Raw genomic sequence first — 17,627 nt, 5'->3', positions numbered from 1 at the left:
ATTCAATTGATTTCTCTCCTCCCAAATAATTATGTGCATATTAGTTTTTAAAATATAGAATAGGCATGCACATCTGGAGTAGCTAGCTAGGGTGCTCTGAGTTTCCAGAATTCCTACCTGTAGCTCCTAAAAGCAGGTAGGGAGCCATGGCAGTTGAGTTGAGGGGCTGGGAGAGAGAATCCCACTTGGATCTCAGTGGTGCCTGGTTAAACCCTTGCATTGTCCTGGGTTCCTCCTTATTTCCTTAGGTAGAATAGCCCTTGTATGTGTCTTAATCACAACAAAATGGGCATTAAATCATTTCAGCTGTCATTTGTCTTTTCCCTCAGACCATATACAGGAATGTACTGGATGATGTCTATGAATATCCAATACTTGAAAAAGAATTGAAAGAATTTCAAAAGATACTTGGAATGCACCGTCGTCAGTAAGTATTTCATTTTTCCTAATTATAGTTAATGAAAGAAAGCAGCGGCAAATGTGATGGGGTTTGGGATGCCTTATGCACTAAAGTTGATTTCAAGCAGTTTGACTCGGATTCTTCCTGATTCCTTAGCTTTTCTAGTAATAAATTGTGTATTTTGTTCTTGTATCTCAAAATTAAAGAACATGAAATCAAACTCATTGACTATTTTTTGAACCCTCTTTGATATCATAAAAAGAAGCTGGACCATAACAACCTGGTACATAAAAACAATTATTTAATAAGTTGTTATTTAATTTTAAAAGTTTACATATTTAACTTGTTATTTGGGTGTTCAATGGAATAGGAATAAAAGTTTTATAAATAGGTCCCAGCGAGTCATGGAGCATTTTAAAAGCTCGATTTTATAGGTTCCTTGAGGTTTCTTTATCAATTTAGAAAGATTAAAGAAAACCATTTACTCAATGACTCTCGGCATATCCAAGCATCCCCTAGGTATCTGTCATTAATCTTTCAGATTGGCAATACCCGACTTTACTGTGACATTACCACTAACTCTCCTTATTAATTTTGGTAAATGAAAACATCAAATCATTCTTCAGTTTTCAGTTGCAGTGTTCATCTGAAGGGAAAAATCATTCTCTGATTTACAATGTAGTTTATACTTAGTAAACATGAAGCATATATATTGTCAAGTTGTGAAAAGCTTAAGATTTCAGCAGTCACAAATGCACTTCTCATAGAAAAATGTTGGTTCAGGCCTTTTAGATTACTGATTCGAGATTTACAGTCTGACTTAATGTTAGTAAAGGGAGACCCCATTGCAAATGAAACATCTGTATAAATGAATCTTAGGGAGCAAACCCTGTGTAAGCTTTCGTCCTTCATCATCAAATCTGAATGTCTCATGTTGAGAGATTCACAAGTAAGGTGCAAGTTAGCACAGTGCATTATAAATGAATGTTGTGGGTTTGGTGGGTCTTTTATCACAGTCTATATTAATTAACTTTTCATAGCCTAAGACAAATATGAAAATATGAACTAATAAATGAAACAAAAGAAGAAAAGACAAGCTTATCCTCAAAACAATCCCCCAAATGGAAGTTGCTCTATGCTAGAAAGCAAACCTGTTAAAGTGGGGAAACTTTAACTCATAGTTTAATACATTTAAATACATTAAGTACATTAATGGAATTTAATATATTCTGTTTTAAAAATTTAAAAATGGTAATTAATAGATTAAAATAAGACAATGATATTAAGAAATTATTCTTGCCTCTTTGGTGGTATAAGATTATGAAATATCTTTAGATTCTACAATAAGATTTGAGCCCCACATGTTAAAGTTTCCCGACTTTAACAGGTGTGCTTTATAGCATAGAGCAACTTCCATTTGGGAGATTGTTTTAAGGAAAAGCTTGCCTTTTTTTCTTTTGTTTCATTTATTAGTTCATATTTTGATATTAGTCTTAGGCTATGGGAAGTTAGTATAATACAGACTGTGATAAAAGACCCACCAAAACTCACAACATTCCTTTATAATGCACTGTGCACAAATAGAGGAGAAAGTGTTTCTTTCTGAGAACAAGATCGATACCTTTAACTTATGGTTTACCTAATGATGTATGAGAGTGGTCCCAGGACTGGTTCCCCATACGTGGAGGTGGCCTTCAGAAGTCACTTGCCAGTGGGGCTCTGTGGAGCACAATCAGAGAGGGGCAGAACGTTCCCCAGAATGTTCCTACCACACAGAGAGACAGCCTGGAAAAGATGTACCTTGGCTGAACTATTTAGCTATCTAAATAACAATTTTACCTAAAACCTATCACTATATGTGAAAACTTATTTCTGTGGGCTGAATATTGCAATTTAAAAATAATTATTTCTGTGGACTGAGTTCCCATAAATTGAGTAGCTCTAGTTGCTTTCCCCCAGTTCTCAGCTTCACTTTCTGTGGGTAGGAGACAAAATCCACCTGTTGAATAGATAGCTCCTTTACTTCCTGGTTCATTTGAAATTCAGAGCCCAATGCCAAGTGTGTTGTACGTAGTAAATTAATGAATAGTATGTTTTATCTTTTTTTAAAGAGCAAAATCCTCTGCCCAGTGCCTGAAAATTAGTCTTCCATAACAATAACTGCATTATTCTGGGTCTTAGGGTGAAGACTGACTTCTTGTCCTTTCCCTTTCAGCACTGTAGATGAATACTCACCACAAAAGAAGGTAAAGCAGACACTTCTGTATCTGAAATGGGGTCATCTGTTCTACAGGCCTGGCCTTGCCTCACTTGGCATTTCTTCATAATTAAAACGAACACTGCCTGCAGCACAGCAGGGCAGGGCAGCGACGCCTGGGGCTGCAGCCTCCTGCACCTGCCTGCTTCCCTTCAGCTTTCCTGTGCTGGTGCAGATCTGATTTCAGCCCTGTGCCCTTGACTTTATGACATTCTGCATAATTTGTGGTACATTTTGGAGTCTCTGAGCTTCGTGCTGTCTCCAGAGTGATATAAATTAGAATTTTAAAATATGTATGCCAAAAAAAAAAAAATCCAGTCAGGAATTTTAACTCCAAAACTAAAGTCTTGTAAAGAAAATATTTGCACTTTCTCAGCACAATAGAGAGAGAGATGATAGCAAGTGTGAATGTGTTCCCTGTTCAACGTGATGAGGGGGAAATGCAGAATGAGATGTCAGGCACAAGTTTTGGAGAAAGAGATGTATCAGATGGCTAATCACAATGAACAACGTGCCTGCTTCCCTTAAGAAAGTCAGTATATTATACTACAGCAGAAGTATTGAAACAATCTCAGAGTTGCTTCTGTGAAAAATGCAAAAAGCAAAAGATCAGATTGTGATGACTATAACTTGGAGGTTAATATTGGGATACAGAAATTATGTTTTTCTTAGGAGAAGACTCCGTGGATGTTTGTAGTAGCCAGAGGTGAAAAATTGCGGGGGGGGGGGGGGATTCTCTAGCATGTCACAGGGAAATTATAGGGGCTGTTTGCCTGCCACCGGCCTTAGCCAAGGCCTATCATATAGCTCAGAATCTCCATCTCCACTAGCATTAATTGAAGCAACTCCTGGTTTATTTCTCTAAGATTGGATGGATAAATTTCATATTTTTTAAAAAAACTGGCTAACTCTTTTGGAACATGTTGTAAACAGCTATGGTTTTTCCAAAGGGCAGGAATGCATTCATTCATTGTTCTCTTTCTCCTTTCTCACAGAATAAAGCCCTTTTCCACCAATTCAGTCTTAAGGAGAACTGGCTCCAGCACAGAGGAGCTGTGACTGAAACAGAGGAAAGTGAGTATGATTTTCAGCAAGGGTTTGGGGTGGGTGGAGTCGCGGTTAATCACCATCGTTCTCCTACATTAGCACACGAACCTGCCTTTACCCATCATTTGCAGCAGTCGTATCCCTTGGACAAGCACGTTAACATCAAACAGAATGGTTTTTCTTTTCTTACTTTGAGTGTTCAATCATATAATACTGTCCTAGGCACCAGGGATATTTTTAATTTGGGGGCAAGGAAAGGAGGCTTCATAAAGAGCCCCCTTGCTTTCTTGAGCAGAGGTGGAAAGTGGACTGGGAAACTCAACATTTTGCTCCCAGATCCGCCACCTCCCGGCTTCCATCGGGCCATTGCCTGTGACTAACTGGGAAGAGCACCAAAGCCAGTGCGCGGGGTTTTGGCTGAGTCGATCCATGAGATTAGAAAAGAAAATCTTGCAGAGAATAATGAAAGGAAGGATATGCGGTAGGAACTCCTCCAAAGCCAGCCGTGTGGGCAGTGCCACGCATCCGGTGTGTCCTCAGTCAGCGGCACCTCAGTCCCACAGGGGCTCGTGGCCTCGCCTGCAGAGGGCTGTTCATTCAATACAAGGGGAAACACCTTTTCAGCCCCCTGAAGATGCTGACGTGCTTTCCTACGTTAATATTTTATAGCAGAACAAGAAACGTTAGCAGTGGTTTCCTCCTGCGAGGATAAAGGTTGAGTTACGGGCAGAGCCAGGAAACAGCAAATTAAAATGTTCACACTGTTGTGACTTAGAGACTCGCTCTCTTGGCTCACCTTTCTCCACGTGCTGAAATTCTAAGTGTGAACATTTAACATTTACCCAATTTCTTGAGCATATTTTAAAAACTCACAGGATGCTTGTTCTGTTACATGGTGTTTGTATATGACGCCACTGATAGGTGGGTTCTGTTGGATCCTGTTAAGTGTCGTCTGCACCAAGTGAAAGAGCAAACAAAATGATCTTACCTCCTAATTCATTAGTTGCTGACCTTCCCTGCCCATTTGTCTTATAATTTAATTGTATAATTTTCCAAGCTGAGCTTCAAAGAGGCTAAGTATTTCAAGGTCACTGGCGTCTTTTTTTTTAATCAGTTTATTAAGCAAGCTGTAAACTTACCTGACATTTAGTGGTTTTTAGACTGGATTTTACCTTGGTCAAAAATTCCATTTTTCTATGGAAGGAGGAAAGCTTTTTTTCTCTTTGAGAAACCTATTGACAAAATATAAAACAATTATTTGTTAAATGCTATTGTTTTAGTGACACACCCAACCAAACCAAATATGTGAAGTGCTTCCTGGTGATGGTTCACTTTGAGTTTCTATGCATACAAACTCATATTTAGGCATTTGCTTCATTTGCATTTCTATGAAAATCTTCCTGGGTTTATTTTTGTGGTGCTGTTTAAATTGCATATGAAATTTCTCTAAGGGCTACACTCCTAATTTTTTTTTTGCGATATAGAATAGTAGAATATCTAAGTATATTATTGTTCTTATGTCTATTCTAAAGAAGCTAGTGTTTTGTACATTCAGAATAGCTGATATTAATATGAGAGGCAATATGTCAATTATCTCCATTGCTATTAATACATTTTTTGCTATTCAAATCTTAAACAGAAATCTTTTCAGGACCCATTCTCCCTGATAGTGATAATGTCCTAGTAATAATTATTAGCACCATAGACAATCAAAAGGAAATTAAAAAAGGCTTAGAAATAGGACCTCCATTTGGAAATTAAATTCTTCTCCACCTTGATGTGGGGGGATCATTTTTAAATGATGGAGAAAGCTGAACACAAAAAATGAGACAGATGACAGATTTTTAGATAAGTTTGTGAGAATTCTAATAGCAATATATGATATTCTTGATTAGGCCATCGAGACTGTCCAGAAATGTTGTATAAGATGAAAATTTATGAGTTAGACACTTTAATATGCTGCTTTGGGAGATCTCAGCAACTCTCAAAGAAGGGATTCAAAAATATAGTGTGGGCTGGGTACTCACTCCGATAATCCTAGCACTTTGGGAGGCTGAGGTGGAAGGATCGCTTGAGGCCAGGGGTTCAAGACCACCCTGAGCAACATAGTGAGACCCTGTCTCTACAAAAAATAGAAGAATTAGCCAGGTGTGGTGGCACGTGCCTATAGTTCCAGCTTCGAGGATCGCTTAAGCCTGGGAGTTTGAGGTTGCAGTGAGCTATGGTGACACCACTGCACTCTAGCCCAGGTAAAAGAGCCGACTCAATCTCAAAAAAAGAAAAAAACAATACAGTGTATACCACAGATTCCACTATATTGTGGTAAGATAATCTCTACTGTAAGTATAGACTTGCATGACTCAGGTCTCTAGTAACAGTATGCGAAGTCTAAATACTATTCATGCTTGTTCAATAGCTTTATCATGTCTATGTCTCATGTGTTTGCAAGCCCATGTTTATAGGCATATACCCTCAGGCATTCACATACATACACATGTGTGTAAATCTAGCTGTATGTACTTTATAACAATAGCAAGGTGGGTGCCTTGATTTGGAAAAGTCTGTACCGCATAACCACAGTTCTCTGTTCACGAACAATTCTTTTGACTTGTGCAGTGTTTTGCCACGTGTATGTAATGGAGCACTCCTATGTCAGTGTGAAGGCAAAAGTTTCCAGTACAGCCCAAGAGATCCTGAAAGTCGTAGCAGAAAAGATCCAGCATGCAGAAGAGGATCTGGCTCTGGTGGCCATCACGTTCTCTGGGGGTAAATTATTTTCTGTCCTTAAATATTAATCTTTCACCGGATCTCTTCCTAAAGGGGAAAGTTGACATTTTTGTAGAGTAAATGTGCAGCGTGTCCCTTCTGGGCCCACAGCTGGGTGACCACAGTAACAATGAGAAGCTGCCTACCAGAAGTGTTTCCATGACAACAGTTGGGTACTGTTGGATACTGAATTTCCTCCCCTAGAACTGAATAGGGAGGCACGCCAGTGTTTTGAAATACATTATAAAGCTTTTCATATTTTGTGCTCTAGATAAGCCTTCTATTTTCATATTTAAATTAACTTGGGAAATTGCTATAGAATGAAATTACTTTAGAAAAAAAAAAGAAAGATGGCCTTGAACTAGTCATATTGCAGGCTGACAATTTAATAGTTAAAGACTCCCTGTTGAAAGAAAGAAAATCCGTACAATAAGCTGAAAGCTTGCTTCCTCAGGTGGACGTGGGGAGCGAGGCCTGGTTACAGCTTCTGCCTCTGTTGGGCCTTATTTATCCTCAGAGAATGGTTCATTGTCTGTTTTGAATAAGATCACACAGATTACAAGCTGACGCTATTGATCTCTGTGGCCTGAACAGACCCCCTTCGTTTTCGCTGGAGCCTGTCAGACCTTGGTGTCACTGGCCTCCTTTTTGGCTTGCAATCTTCATTTAATATCTCATTAACCCTGAGAAAAACACAAAGCAAGTGACTTAGCATCAGTAGTTGGAAAATGCGAGTGCTGTGTGAACTGATCAGCCAGAACTGAGGGGGGCCGGGGGAGGGGAGCAGATAAACAGCATTCCTGTTTACCCTTTGTTACCGTGCTACAGTTGGGAGATGACTGTCAGAATATCCTTGACCTTAAAGTATAATGTGGCAGAATATTGCTCCTCTTGCTTTGTTGCTCACAGGCAGGTAAAACGGTCCTACAAGCCAGGTGATTACACATGCACACACAGCCCTTCTCCCTAGGCCTAATAAATGAGAGTCTCTCCTCGCTCCCTCTCCCGGGGCTCTACTTGTACATCCTGGTGAAACATTAGCTAGAATAAAAAAAAAAGAGCAAGAATTGGAGGAACATGTGCACTAAATGAATTTTAATTAGGGAGGGGTTGAATTTTTCATAATATAGTTCAGATACTTCAGATACGTTTGATAAATGTATATTAGATTTGATTTCCAAGTGACCAAAAATATTAAATGATTTTAAGCAATATTCAGCTTCATCAACACCAACTTTTGCCTCTCGAGATAGTACCACCACAGAAAGTAATCATGGAAGTCTCTATTTAGACAGAAGGTTCCGGAGAAGGAAGGACCCTGAGTGAACTTTGCAGCACGTCTGAGACCTTTCCCCTGCAACCTTTCCCCTGCAACACAGAGTCAGCCCAGAGCCTCATGAGAATCTGGCAATTAATGAGTGGCTCTTCGGTACCCAATATCTCTTTGATGGCTGTGAAATACCATTTTCACACTCTATTAAATTAGATTCATCAGGGTGGGCAATGGCGTTCTAATGTGTATAGATCCATTGCTAATCATCACTAGAAATATCAGCTTATCTCTTGAATTATCCTACAGATTTGGAAATGTGCCATCATTTTCCATCCATTAGTTTTTTTGTCTGCAAAGAACCTTTCTGCCTGCATCTTATTATCCCCGAAACAATAATGTTTCAATGAAGGAAAAAAAAAGAGCTTAATGTATTCCTTGCTCTAGTCACATACTTTTTAATAAATTATGTTTTAATGCTACTTCAGAATGAAATGACAGATCTGTTTTTTCTTTTTGTCAAAAAAAATGTTTTAAGATGTTAGAGTGGATATTTCTAACTATCATTCTCATAGCTCTAGTAGGTTTCTAACTATTTGTACCCAGGGTAGGTATATATATGCAGTAACAGTAATCTACCCCGTTATTCAGAGGTTAAAATTTTATCAGTTTTAATCTTTTATAGTATAGTGACAAACCTGAAAATCAGGAAAAAAAAATGTTGCTCAGCAAATAGAAAGATTGCTGTTGGAAAGCCATGGCATTTTATTCTGTAAAGTATGGATGACTCTCATAAATTCAGATTTAAGGTATACAGTTGTCACACAGAGGGCTGCAAGAAATTGTAGCTAACCAAAGAAGGAGTAGATAGAACCCAGGAGATGGAACTTCAGAACCCAGCTGTGTGGGACCATCAGCTGTACATGTCACGAGCCCAACATTACAAGTACTATTGATCTTTTTAATGCTGGGCCTTAAAGAATAGATTAGATTATCATTTGTGTGCTCTGTGTTAAACAGAAATGTTCAAAACAAAACTTGAATTTGAACTGATGAAGTTATCTAGAAAAAGATAAGTGGAACATTGCATTTCCCAATCATGCTGGATAACTAAGTGGCTACCTTAGGAGAATTTGATTATCTCACAGTAAAATAAAACTTGGTATTATTTAACCTACTCCCATATGCATTTGGTAGTCAGGAGGAGGGTATTTTTTCTATGCAGAAAGCTATTGGGTCGCAAGAGGGTCTAACTGTGGTAGAAAAATGGTCAAAGGATATGAACAATTTGCAATCAGGGAAATAAAATAGAAGAGGAATATATGAAAAATATTCAACCTCACTAGTAGTCAAGAAATGCAAATTAAACTAAGGATCTTTTTTTGTTTTTAGGAAAATAATAAATTTACCCAAAGTAACAATCAGTGTTGGTCAGTGTACAAGTTTTATATCTATTTTTTGGAAAATATGTTGACTTATTTTCTAAAAAATAAGAATTAGAAAGCAATTTGGAAGTTTGTGTCAAAAACTAAAAATATGCATTCCCTTTGACCCAATAATTCCAGTACTCGGAATCTATCTTAAGAAAATCATCTATAAGCAGAAAAAGATTTATGCACAAGGATGTTGACTTCAGTGGTATTATGGCTACCACAATAATAGATCCCATTTATCAAGCCCATGTTATGTGCCAGGCCCCATGGTAATACTTAGCATATATCATGCCATCTAATTTGTATGACCAAAAAATTGGAAACCATTAAATGTTCAGCAATAGAGGAATGATTAAATGATGGTATAATGGACTATTATATAACCAATTAAACATGACATATATAAATTATTTTGATAAGTGGATAAGTGCTTATAATAAAATCAGAATATAAAACCATATATGGAATAATCGCAAGTATATATGTATATAAGTATCTACAATAATTATGACTGCATATGTATGCAAATAAATGCAGTTGTGTGTGCACAGACTTATATAATCATCATAACAAAAATGTACCCAAATGTAACCAATGCTAACATCGTATGGTTATTTTAGAGAGATGAATACATTTTGCTTTTTTCCTTAAACTATTCTGTGTTCTAAAGAATGATAAAATATCATAAGGAAGAACTATGAGAGAGCTCCCCTTTATGGATGCCGAGCAGTGATGTTCGTGATACCACTGGTGTCATTGTATAGAGTGTGCAGAACTGAACTAATCCACCTTACGTTGTATTTATTTTATAATATTTTTCTTTGGCAAGTTTTACTCTTTAGATGTATGTCTAGGCCTACTGTTACTCTTGTGTTATTAGTCATTTCCCCCCCACCTTTTTTTTATGAAGGAAAACATGAACTTCAGCCAAATGACTTGGCCATCTCCAAATCCCTTGAGGCATCTGGTCGGATATTTGTCTACCGGAAAGACCTGGCTGACACTTTGGTAAGGACCTTTAGCCTCGATTTAAAACACACATGCACACAAATGTCAGACTCAAAGCACATTTTTGTATGCTTTATAATGAATGTTAGAAAAAAATATATTAAACTATTTCCTTCCCTAGCCAATGATATGCTTTCTAAATAACACTACTTTTGTGGCCCAACTTGAAGAATTCCAACCCCCTTCTAAGTAAAACCCTTTCTGAGCTCCTGAAATAAGGGATTTGAGACAGGTGACTCCCTCTCCCGTGGAATTTTAATTCCATTTCTTCTTTTTTGATGGATATGTGAAGATTAGACTGAGAAGTGCACCCTGGGTAGATTTACGGGGAAGAGACCTTTGTTTCAGTACTTGGTGCACTTCTTTGTTCCCTTCCCTTAAAGCCTTTCCTGTGTAAAATGGGGACATAATGACAGGACATCAGATGCCACTGAAGAAGAATAAGAGTCTGAAGAAATGTAGAACCCATGCTTTAAATTATTTTCAGTCCACAATATAAGGACATTTACACCTAAGTGGATGATTTATTTGTTGTTCCTCAGTCATGTGGTTGGTTTCTGAGTAGTAGGAGCAGGCCTCAGACCCGTCACCTAGAAATATGGACTCTAACAGGTTGTGTCTGTGTCTAGACTCAGAGTCTACGTTTCTTTTCACGGAGTCGTCACTGGGACGGGTCTCTCTAGCTGGTTCCAGTTATATATATAATTGGGTAATCTATATACCATGTGGGTTAACCAAAACAACTTATATTAAACACATTTTATTTAAAGTTATCTGCAGGCTATCAGGCTACAGTAATAGTGTTAATCGTTGTCCTTTTCCATACTTATTACCAGACATGTATGTGCTGAGTAATTTACATGCAGTATCTCCTTTAACACTTCCAATAAGAGATTCGGAAAGGCTGAGTCACTTACTCTAGCTTCATACAACCAAGTAAGGGAGAATGTTGGGATTCAAAATCCATTTACGTTTGGCTCCAAAGCCCCTGCACATTCCTTTCATTTCTACACGATGAGGAAGAAAAGGAGAGAGAACTGTTTGCCTTACTCGGACCTTTCCTGTTCTGGCCTTTAGTGGGTCGCAGCTCCGGTGTAATTCCATCAGGGAAACCAGACAAACTGGGTGCTGCATAGCATTTCTGAGTAGATAATGAGCTCGCTCTTGCCCCTCCCCACGAAGGAGGACCATCTAACACGTAGCTGCTGCAGGGCTGCTTGCAGTGGAAGAGAGCTGCACCCCATTGTCTTCCACATCCACCTCCTCCCCAGCCCCGCAACGCCCAGTCTGCCACTGTCCAGGGCCAGCCACAGAAGAGCAGGCAGGCCGGGGCGATATCCTCACGGAATGATTGGGTGCTGTGAAGTACATTCCAAAAGGGGTCTGACCCCCATCCCGCTCGCTCTGGAATGTTTCCCCACCAACATTGGACACCATCTAAAACATCCTCATTGGAATCACAAGTTTAGATATTTCATCTCTAAAAGATGTCAGTTGAAATAGAACGTTGTAAGGGAAGAATAACACATGAAACCATTGGTACCCACTAGTACTTTCGCACAGATGAGTTCATCCTCTTAGGGAACAGGAATTAGAGCCATGGAGAAATGAGATGGAGAAATATAGTGTTTCTTGGTGATGGGGTGGGAAGAGGGACAACCTTGCATAACCAGAGATGAGTGCCAGGGTAAGGGTCCCATTTAGGGAGAATATAAGAGGCACAAAAAGCCAAGTAAAAATATCCTTACACCTCTAAACGATGAAGCAGGTAGTTGTGTTACTTCCCAACCCTGGTTCTTTCTTTGCAAGTCTGCAGTGGAGTCTATCTGGGCCCAGCCTAGCCAGACCAGCCCCTGACCCTTTGGCTTTTCCCCCCACATCAAAACCTCAGAATTTGTAAGCTGCTTCATTCATTCAGTGCTTTCTGAGCTCCACGCTGTGTCCCACACTGGGGCTACAGAGACAATTTGTACCTTGACCTGCTCCAGAGAGAATCAAGTCTGTGGGAAAGCTCTGCAAAGCTCTCCAGTCATTAGTTTTTTTTAAATTAGGATACATTTTCATAAATGTAAAACTTCTAAAATGCAGGTAACTTATTTTTCAGTTTAGAAATAGGGATTAATATCTGGCATCTGGAATATTCCCTCTATCCAATCCTGTCATTTATTTTTGCAAAGTCCCTTTCTTTTTATTAAGTCATTAACTAGTCAAGTCCAACCCTTCAAATGGAAGAATTTATATTTTAATTAGAAAATATCAAGTATTTTGGGAAGATTCCAAATAATTTTAATGACTTTAATAACGGCAATAGATTTAAAGTTGTGGTGACATTTAATAATTTTATGCCAGATTATAGTGAAGTACTGTTACCAACCTCATAGTTGTTAGGTCCTATTTATAGAGGAAAAGCAGTTGATACTCAAATAACTTTTATTTTTTATTTCACATTAAATTTTTTCATTTGCCACAGACATTTTAATAACATTTGTAAATGTGTGTCTGGGATGAGACTTGTTAAACATATTTCCTGTAAAAGCCATGTCTGTCTTTATTGAAGTTGCACCATGACATTTCTTTTGTTTGTTTTTATACTAACCCTGCTGGCACATTAATTCTTACCAGAAGCCAAAGTGATTTCAGGGCTTTCGCTTTCATTATGCTGTCTGCTGGGGCAGTGTTTTATAATCAGATTTGTGTGTGCATGGGTTGGGGGTGGGAGGATGGAGAGTGGGGGTGGAGGAGGGGCAGGCTAAGGCAGTGAAGTATCATTGATCACATCCTACTACTTCCAAGACCGTTTCCTAAATTGGCTGTAACTCACTGAAGGTGAACAGACCAGGGAAAATATTAAGTGCACTCAGAAAAGATGACTTTTCTAATCTGGGCTTCTAGTGCCTTTCTATGGCCAGCCAACTCAATGCAAAACATTTGGGAATTACTGAGAGTCCTTTTTGCTTCTGTTTGTCGGTTTAGAACCCATTGGCAGAAAATGAGGAATCACAGCAAAGGTCGATGAGGATTTTGGGAATGAACACTTGGGATCTTGCTCTGGAATTAATGAATTTTGATTGGAGTCTGTTCAATTCAATTCATGAGGTAAGTAAGGAGTGAAAAGATAAAATGTGAATGCTGTTTTAACTACGAATTCTTTTGGAAGAATGTCTATGTGTGTGGTGCTATAGTTATGCTAGGATAACATGGTCCAAAAAATATTTGGGAACTTTAAATGTACTGAAAGGCTGACATAGTCCTAGAAAAATCAGAATATATGAACATACTTTATTGCTTTTAGCACAATTATATGCTTGTGTAATGTAGTATAAATATGCCATATTTTATATGTATAAATGTATATGTACATATTTATATATGATGCTTTAATGGGGTTGAAGGACCATTTTATCTTTGATATTGATATTTTTTTCCCATGGAGTTTAAAGTAGTTGTACAAGAACCATATTTATATTTACGTATGTACACACATTCATCTTTTTACCAAAGAACATTCTATAAATTTGGACTATGCTATAAGATTTCAGGTACTTTCTTGAAATTTTTGGATATATTTCAAGTTTTTATGTTCATAAACTTTTCACTTGAGGACACCTTATGACATTTATAAACAATGGATTAGGAGCAAAATGCTACTGACAGTTAATGAGTAAATTTGGCCAGTGGAAAGGCTCACAGGAATCAGGAGATGAAAAATGTTAGAGCCCCGTGCAACCATATGTTGCATTTGCTTTGCCATGTAGTGAAATTTTTCATTCTGAAATGGCCTTTCCTTCTGAAAAAGGAACCTCATGCCCAATTTCGGGAAGCTTAAGCTTTATTTTCATTTGGGGATGTCTTTTAAATGTCTTCATATTTTCTCATTAAAGAAACTTCAACATTATGATCTGAATTTGAGCAAGTAGTGAACTTATTTAGGTTAAGTGACTTGTGTGTTTGGCAATGTTAACAGAGTGGGATATGTCCCTATTTATGCAGTGAGAAAATGTGGATTACTTTTGTAAAATACACACAAACACACACACACACACTTAAAAACAAATTTCTATTGCTTGGCACATGATCCATTTATATAATAGCTAGTGGTCTCATTTGCTTTTGTAAATTATTGGATCTTGCCCAGTGTCATTTCTTTCTGTTTACAGTTTGACAATACCTTATATCAATGCTTCTCTAAGAGTGGGTACCCAAACCAGCATCATCAGCACCACTTGGGAACTTGTTAGAAGTGCACATTTCCAGCCTCTCCACACACCCACAGGATCAGAAGTTCTAGGGGTGGGGCCCAGCAGTCTGTGCTTTACCAGTTTTCCAGGTGGTCCTGATTCACACTCGAGTTTGAGGACCATTGTCTTAGAGAACAGACCTGTGAGGGTCTGATATGCACCTTAACAAATACTAGTAATGCTAGTGTTCATTTTTTGCTTGAATTTTTCAATGTAAGTTTGGAAAGTTTGGGGAATTCCATTGGCCTGTGATTTCAACTTTAGAATGTTTTAGATTTTCATGTAAAGATGTGTTCCTTACATTTCTGAAAAATTACTTTCATACAAGGATTCTAGGTGAACATTTTGAAGGCGGCATCTCTAAAACTAAATATAAATTATTTTGAATTTAATACATTCTTATTGCTTTATTTTCTGTTGGTTGTGTTAAAGATATGGGGTTGGCTACTGGAAGTATCTCTTAAAAATGGCCTGAATTTTGTATCAGCTTGGACTTTGCTATGAATAAACCCTGGCATGAATACGTTTTCTTTCAGCAAGAGCTGATCTACTTCACATTCAGCAGACAGGGTAGTGGGGAGCACACTGCAAACCTCAGCCTTCTGCTCCAGAGATGCAACGAGGTCCAGCTCTGGGTGGCCACGGAGATTCTGCTCTGCAGCCAGCTGGGCAAGCGGGTGCAGCTGGTGAAAAAATTCATCAAAATCGCGGCTCAGTAAGTTTGCAGTGGTGCAAAGTGCCATTCCTCTCCTCTCCTTGAGAGAATAGAATACATTGTTTTGGGGGGTTGGGATGTAAAAGTGTAATATTGAGTTAAGTGACCAAATGTTTGAAAAGGTCTGTTCTTGAATATTTATGTCTTTGCATTTGAAGTATTTATATCTTAAGTAAATGTCAAAATACCAGGTGGAAGCACTGTGCCCTGTGCTTCAGAGCTAATAAGCAGGCAGCGCACACATCCTCCACCCGGCAGCTGAGCTACAGTGGGGCCGGGTGAGCTCCAGTAGGCTGGGAAAATAAGGGAAGATGACGTGAGGGATGAGCATCATCGCAAATCACATGCCTTCTAGGATTCTGGTCATTGTTCCTTGATACCCACAGTCTGAACTCTTGCATACTCACTGGTCAGAAGGCCTTGCACCGGCTGGCCCCAGCTTACCTCTGAGCCTCTGCCACTGGGTACACCTTGGTTTCCAGCCCCTCTGAATGTCTGTTTCTTTCCCATGCACATCATCCCCCAAACCTGGAAACTTGCTGGCTCTGCCAAAAATGGCCACTTTCATCCCGCACATTGTTGCATTCTTCAAGACCTCAGGCAAATGTTACTTCCTTCTTGAAGTCATACCTGACTTTCAAATGCAGGGTCAACTGCTTTCCCTCTGGACACATGTACTTATTATCTTTCAAAAACTCTTTTATTATATACTTATTAGACATATTTATTTATTTAGGATTCCTTCACTGGGTCCTGAAGAACAGGGACCATTTCTAACCACTCATTGTTCCTTGGTGCCTAGTACAGACGTTGGTAAACAGCAGTGACTCAGTGAATGTTGGTTGAATGAAATTTTGCTAACTTGCTGGGAGCATCTCTTAAAACACCAGATTAGTATCCTGGGACTGTCCTCTGGGCACAGCCCCCCTGCAGAAGCAGGCAGCCTGGATCAAAACCTTCCTCAGTTCCTTTCACCTCCCAGGCTTCCCATGTCACTTCTCCTTTGTCTTCCAAAGTAGTTTTTATATCAAACAGTTTTCAAGTACATGTCAATGCAATATATCCAGGAAATATCTATTGATCACTCAGTATATGTGCAGATCTGTACAAGGTAGTGTGGGGAAATCAGACTGAGGCTACACCCAGTCCTGCCTCCGAGGAGCTTGCAGTCTGCCAGGCTGCACTTCTGGAACTCGACTGGCTACTGTGCAAAATAGTCGGGGAGTGCCTTGGTATGAGATCTAATTCTGTTAGGGGCTTTAGAGGAGGGAAAGCTCACACCCCAAGGGTGTGGGAGGCAGGATGAGGAAGACATTTGTGAAGGAGGCAGCATTGGAGCGAGGTTCTGTTTGAATTCTGGGTGGGATTTGACAGGTAAGAATTCAGAAGAGCACACGCCCCATGGGGGGCAAACTTATTGGAGACAGAGAAGCAGAGCCTGTGGTCAGGGAAGGAAGCCTCATACCATTTGGCAAGTGTGAGAAGGGGTATTTGTAAGGAAGTTGTGGGAGATTGATCTGCAAAGGAAGATGAGAGCAAACTGTAAAGGATCTTGAATTTCAGATTGAAGAGCTCAAACTGAATGACAAGGGAGAAGGGGTCCTTTGAAAGCTGTTGGGCAGAAGGCCGTATGATCAGAGTTGTCCTTCAGGACAGTGGGTCTGAAAGCAGCACACAGGCTGAACTGTGGGGCAGGGAAACCCCAGAAGCAGGATAATTTATCTTCTTAGGCAAGAGATCATGGAAGTGCCTGACCTGGTGTTTAATGTGACTGGGAATGGAAAGATAGATAACAGATATGCCTAAATCTTAGGCTATTTTTATGGTGAATGCTCTTGTTTTTTTTGGCCAGTGTATTCCAAAATAGCCTTTGAAATTCCTGAAGGTGAGGCTCTTTGGGGTAAAAAGCTTTCTTCTAAATGCCAGTTACGTGGAGAAATGGGAAATTAATGTTCCAGGGAGTAAAATGACACCACCCAGCTCGGTCCCCAGTATAAGATTATATCTATCCTTAGGGAGATGAAATATATTCTCATCTTCTCCATATGGCCCCATGCTCTTGAATTATTTATGGTAGTGGTCTCTATCCCTAGCCCATGGAATAGAACGCCAACAGAAACATAAAGTGAAATTCCTTATAATCACACTGGTGGGAATAACCAAGGGAAAATAGTAATTTCCACAATTGTGAAGTGTGTTTCCTGCCTAAGGCATCCTATTTGCATATTCATGTTTCCCCTCCTCCTCGCCATCCCCATCCCCCACCTCTGTGGATGGAGTGGGTTTTATTTCTTCACACAGAGACAAAGGAGTGTTTGCTGAACTGGAATGTTCAGTGTCAGGCAGTCTGTTCTTATCACGGAATGAATGACCCTTGGTAACAGAGGATTCCAGACTGGAATGGTATCTAATATTTGCACTATGTCAATTTGTCTTCTACAGAAATTGTGTCTATATTAATTCCTCTCTTTTTTTTTTTTTTAACAGATTCAG

General features: G+C 39.2%; 1 protein-coding gene across 2 annotated transcripts in view; it reads left to right on the top strand.

Annotated features, from left to right (window-relative positions):
• RAPGEF5 (Rap guanine nucleotide exchange factor 5) overlaps window positions 1-17,627 on the top strand; it is a 210,741-nt gene that overhangs the window by 170,753 nt on the left and 22,361 nt on the right. For both annotated transcript variants that reach the window (XM_045564354.1, XM_045564355.1), the window contains 7 exons: window positions 330-427; window positions 2,616-2,646; window positions 3,653-3,731; window positions 6,321-6,470; window positions 10,084-10,181; window positions 13,155-13,277; window positions 14,956-15,134. In XM_045564354.1, the coding sequence (XP_045420310.1) occupies window positions 330-427; window positions 2,616-2,646; window positions 3,653-3,731; window positions 6,321-6,470; window positions 10,084-10,181; window positions 13,155-13,277; window positions 14,956-15,134 (758 nt within the window). The remainder of the gene's footprint in view (window positions 1-329; window positions 428-2,615; window positions 2,647-3,652; window positions 3,732-6,320; window positions 6,471-10,083; window positions 10,182-13,154; window positions 13,278-14,955; window positions 15,135-17,627) is intronic.

Source organism: Lemur catta, chromosome 11, assembly GCF_020740605.2.
Source record: "Lemur catta isolate mLemCat1 chromosome 11, mLemCat1.pri, whole genome shotgun sequence".
In the NCBI taxonomy this organism is placed as follows: Eukaryota; Metazoa; Chordata; class Mammalia; order Primates; family Lemuridae; genus Lemur; species Lemur catta.
This window is presented reverse-complemented; position numbering and strand designations above follow the sequence as displayed.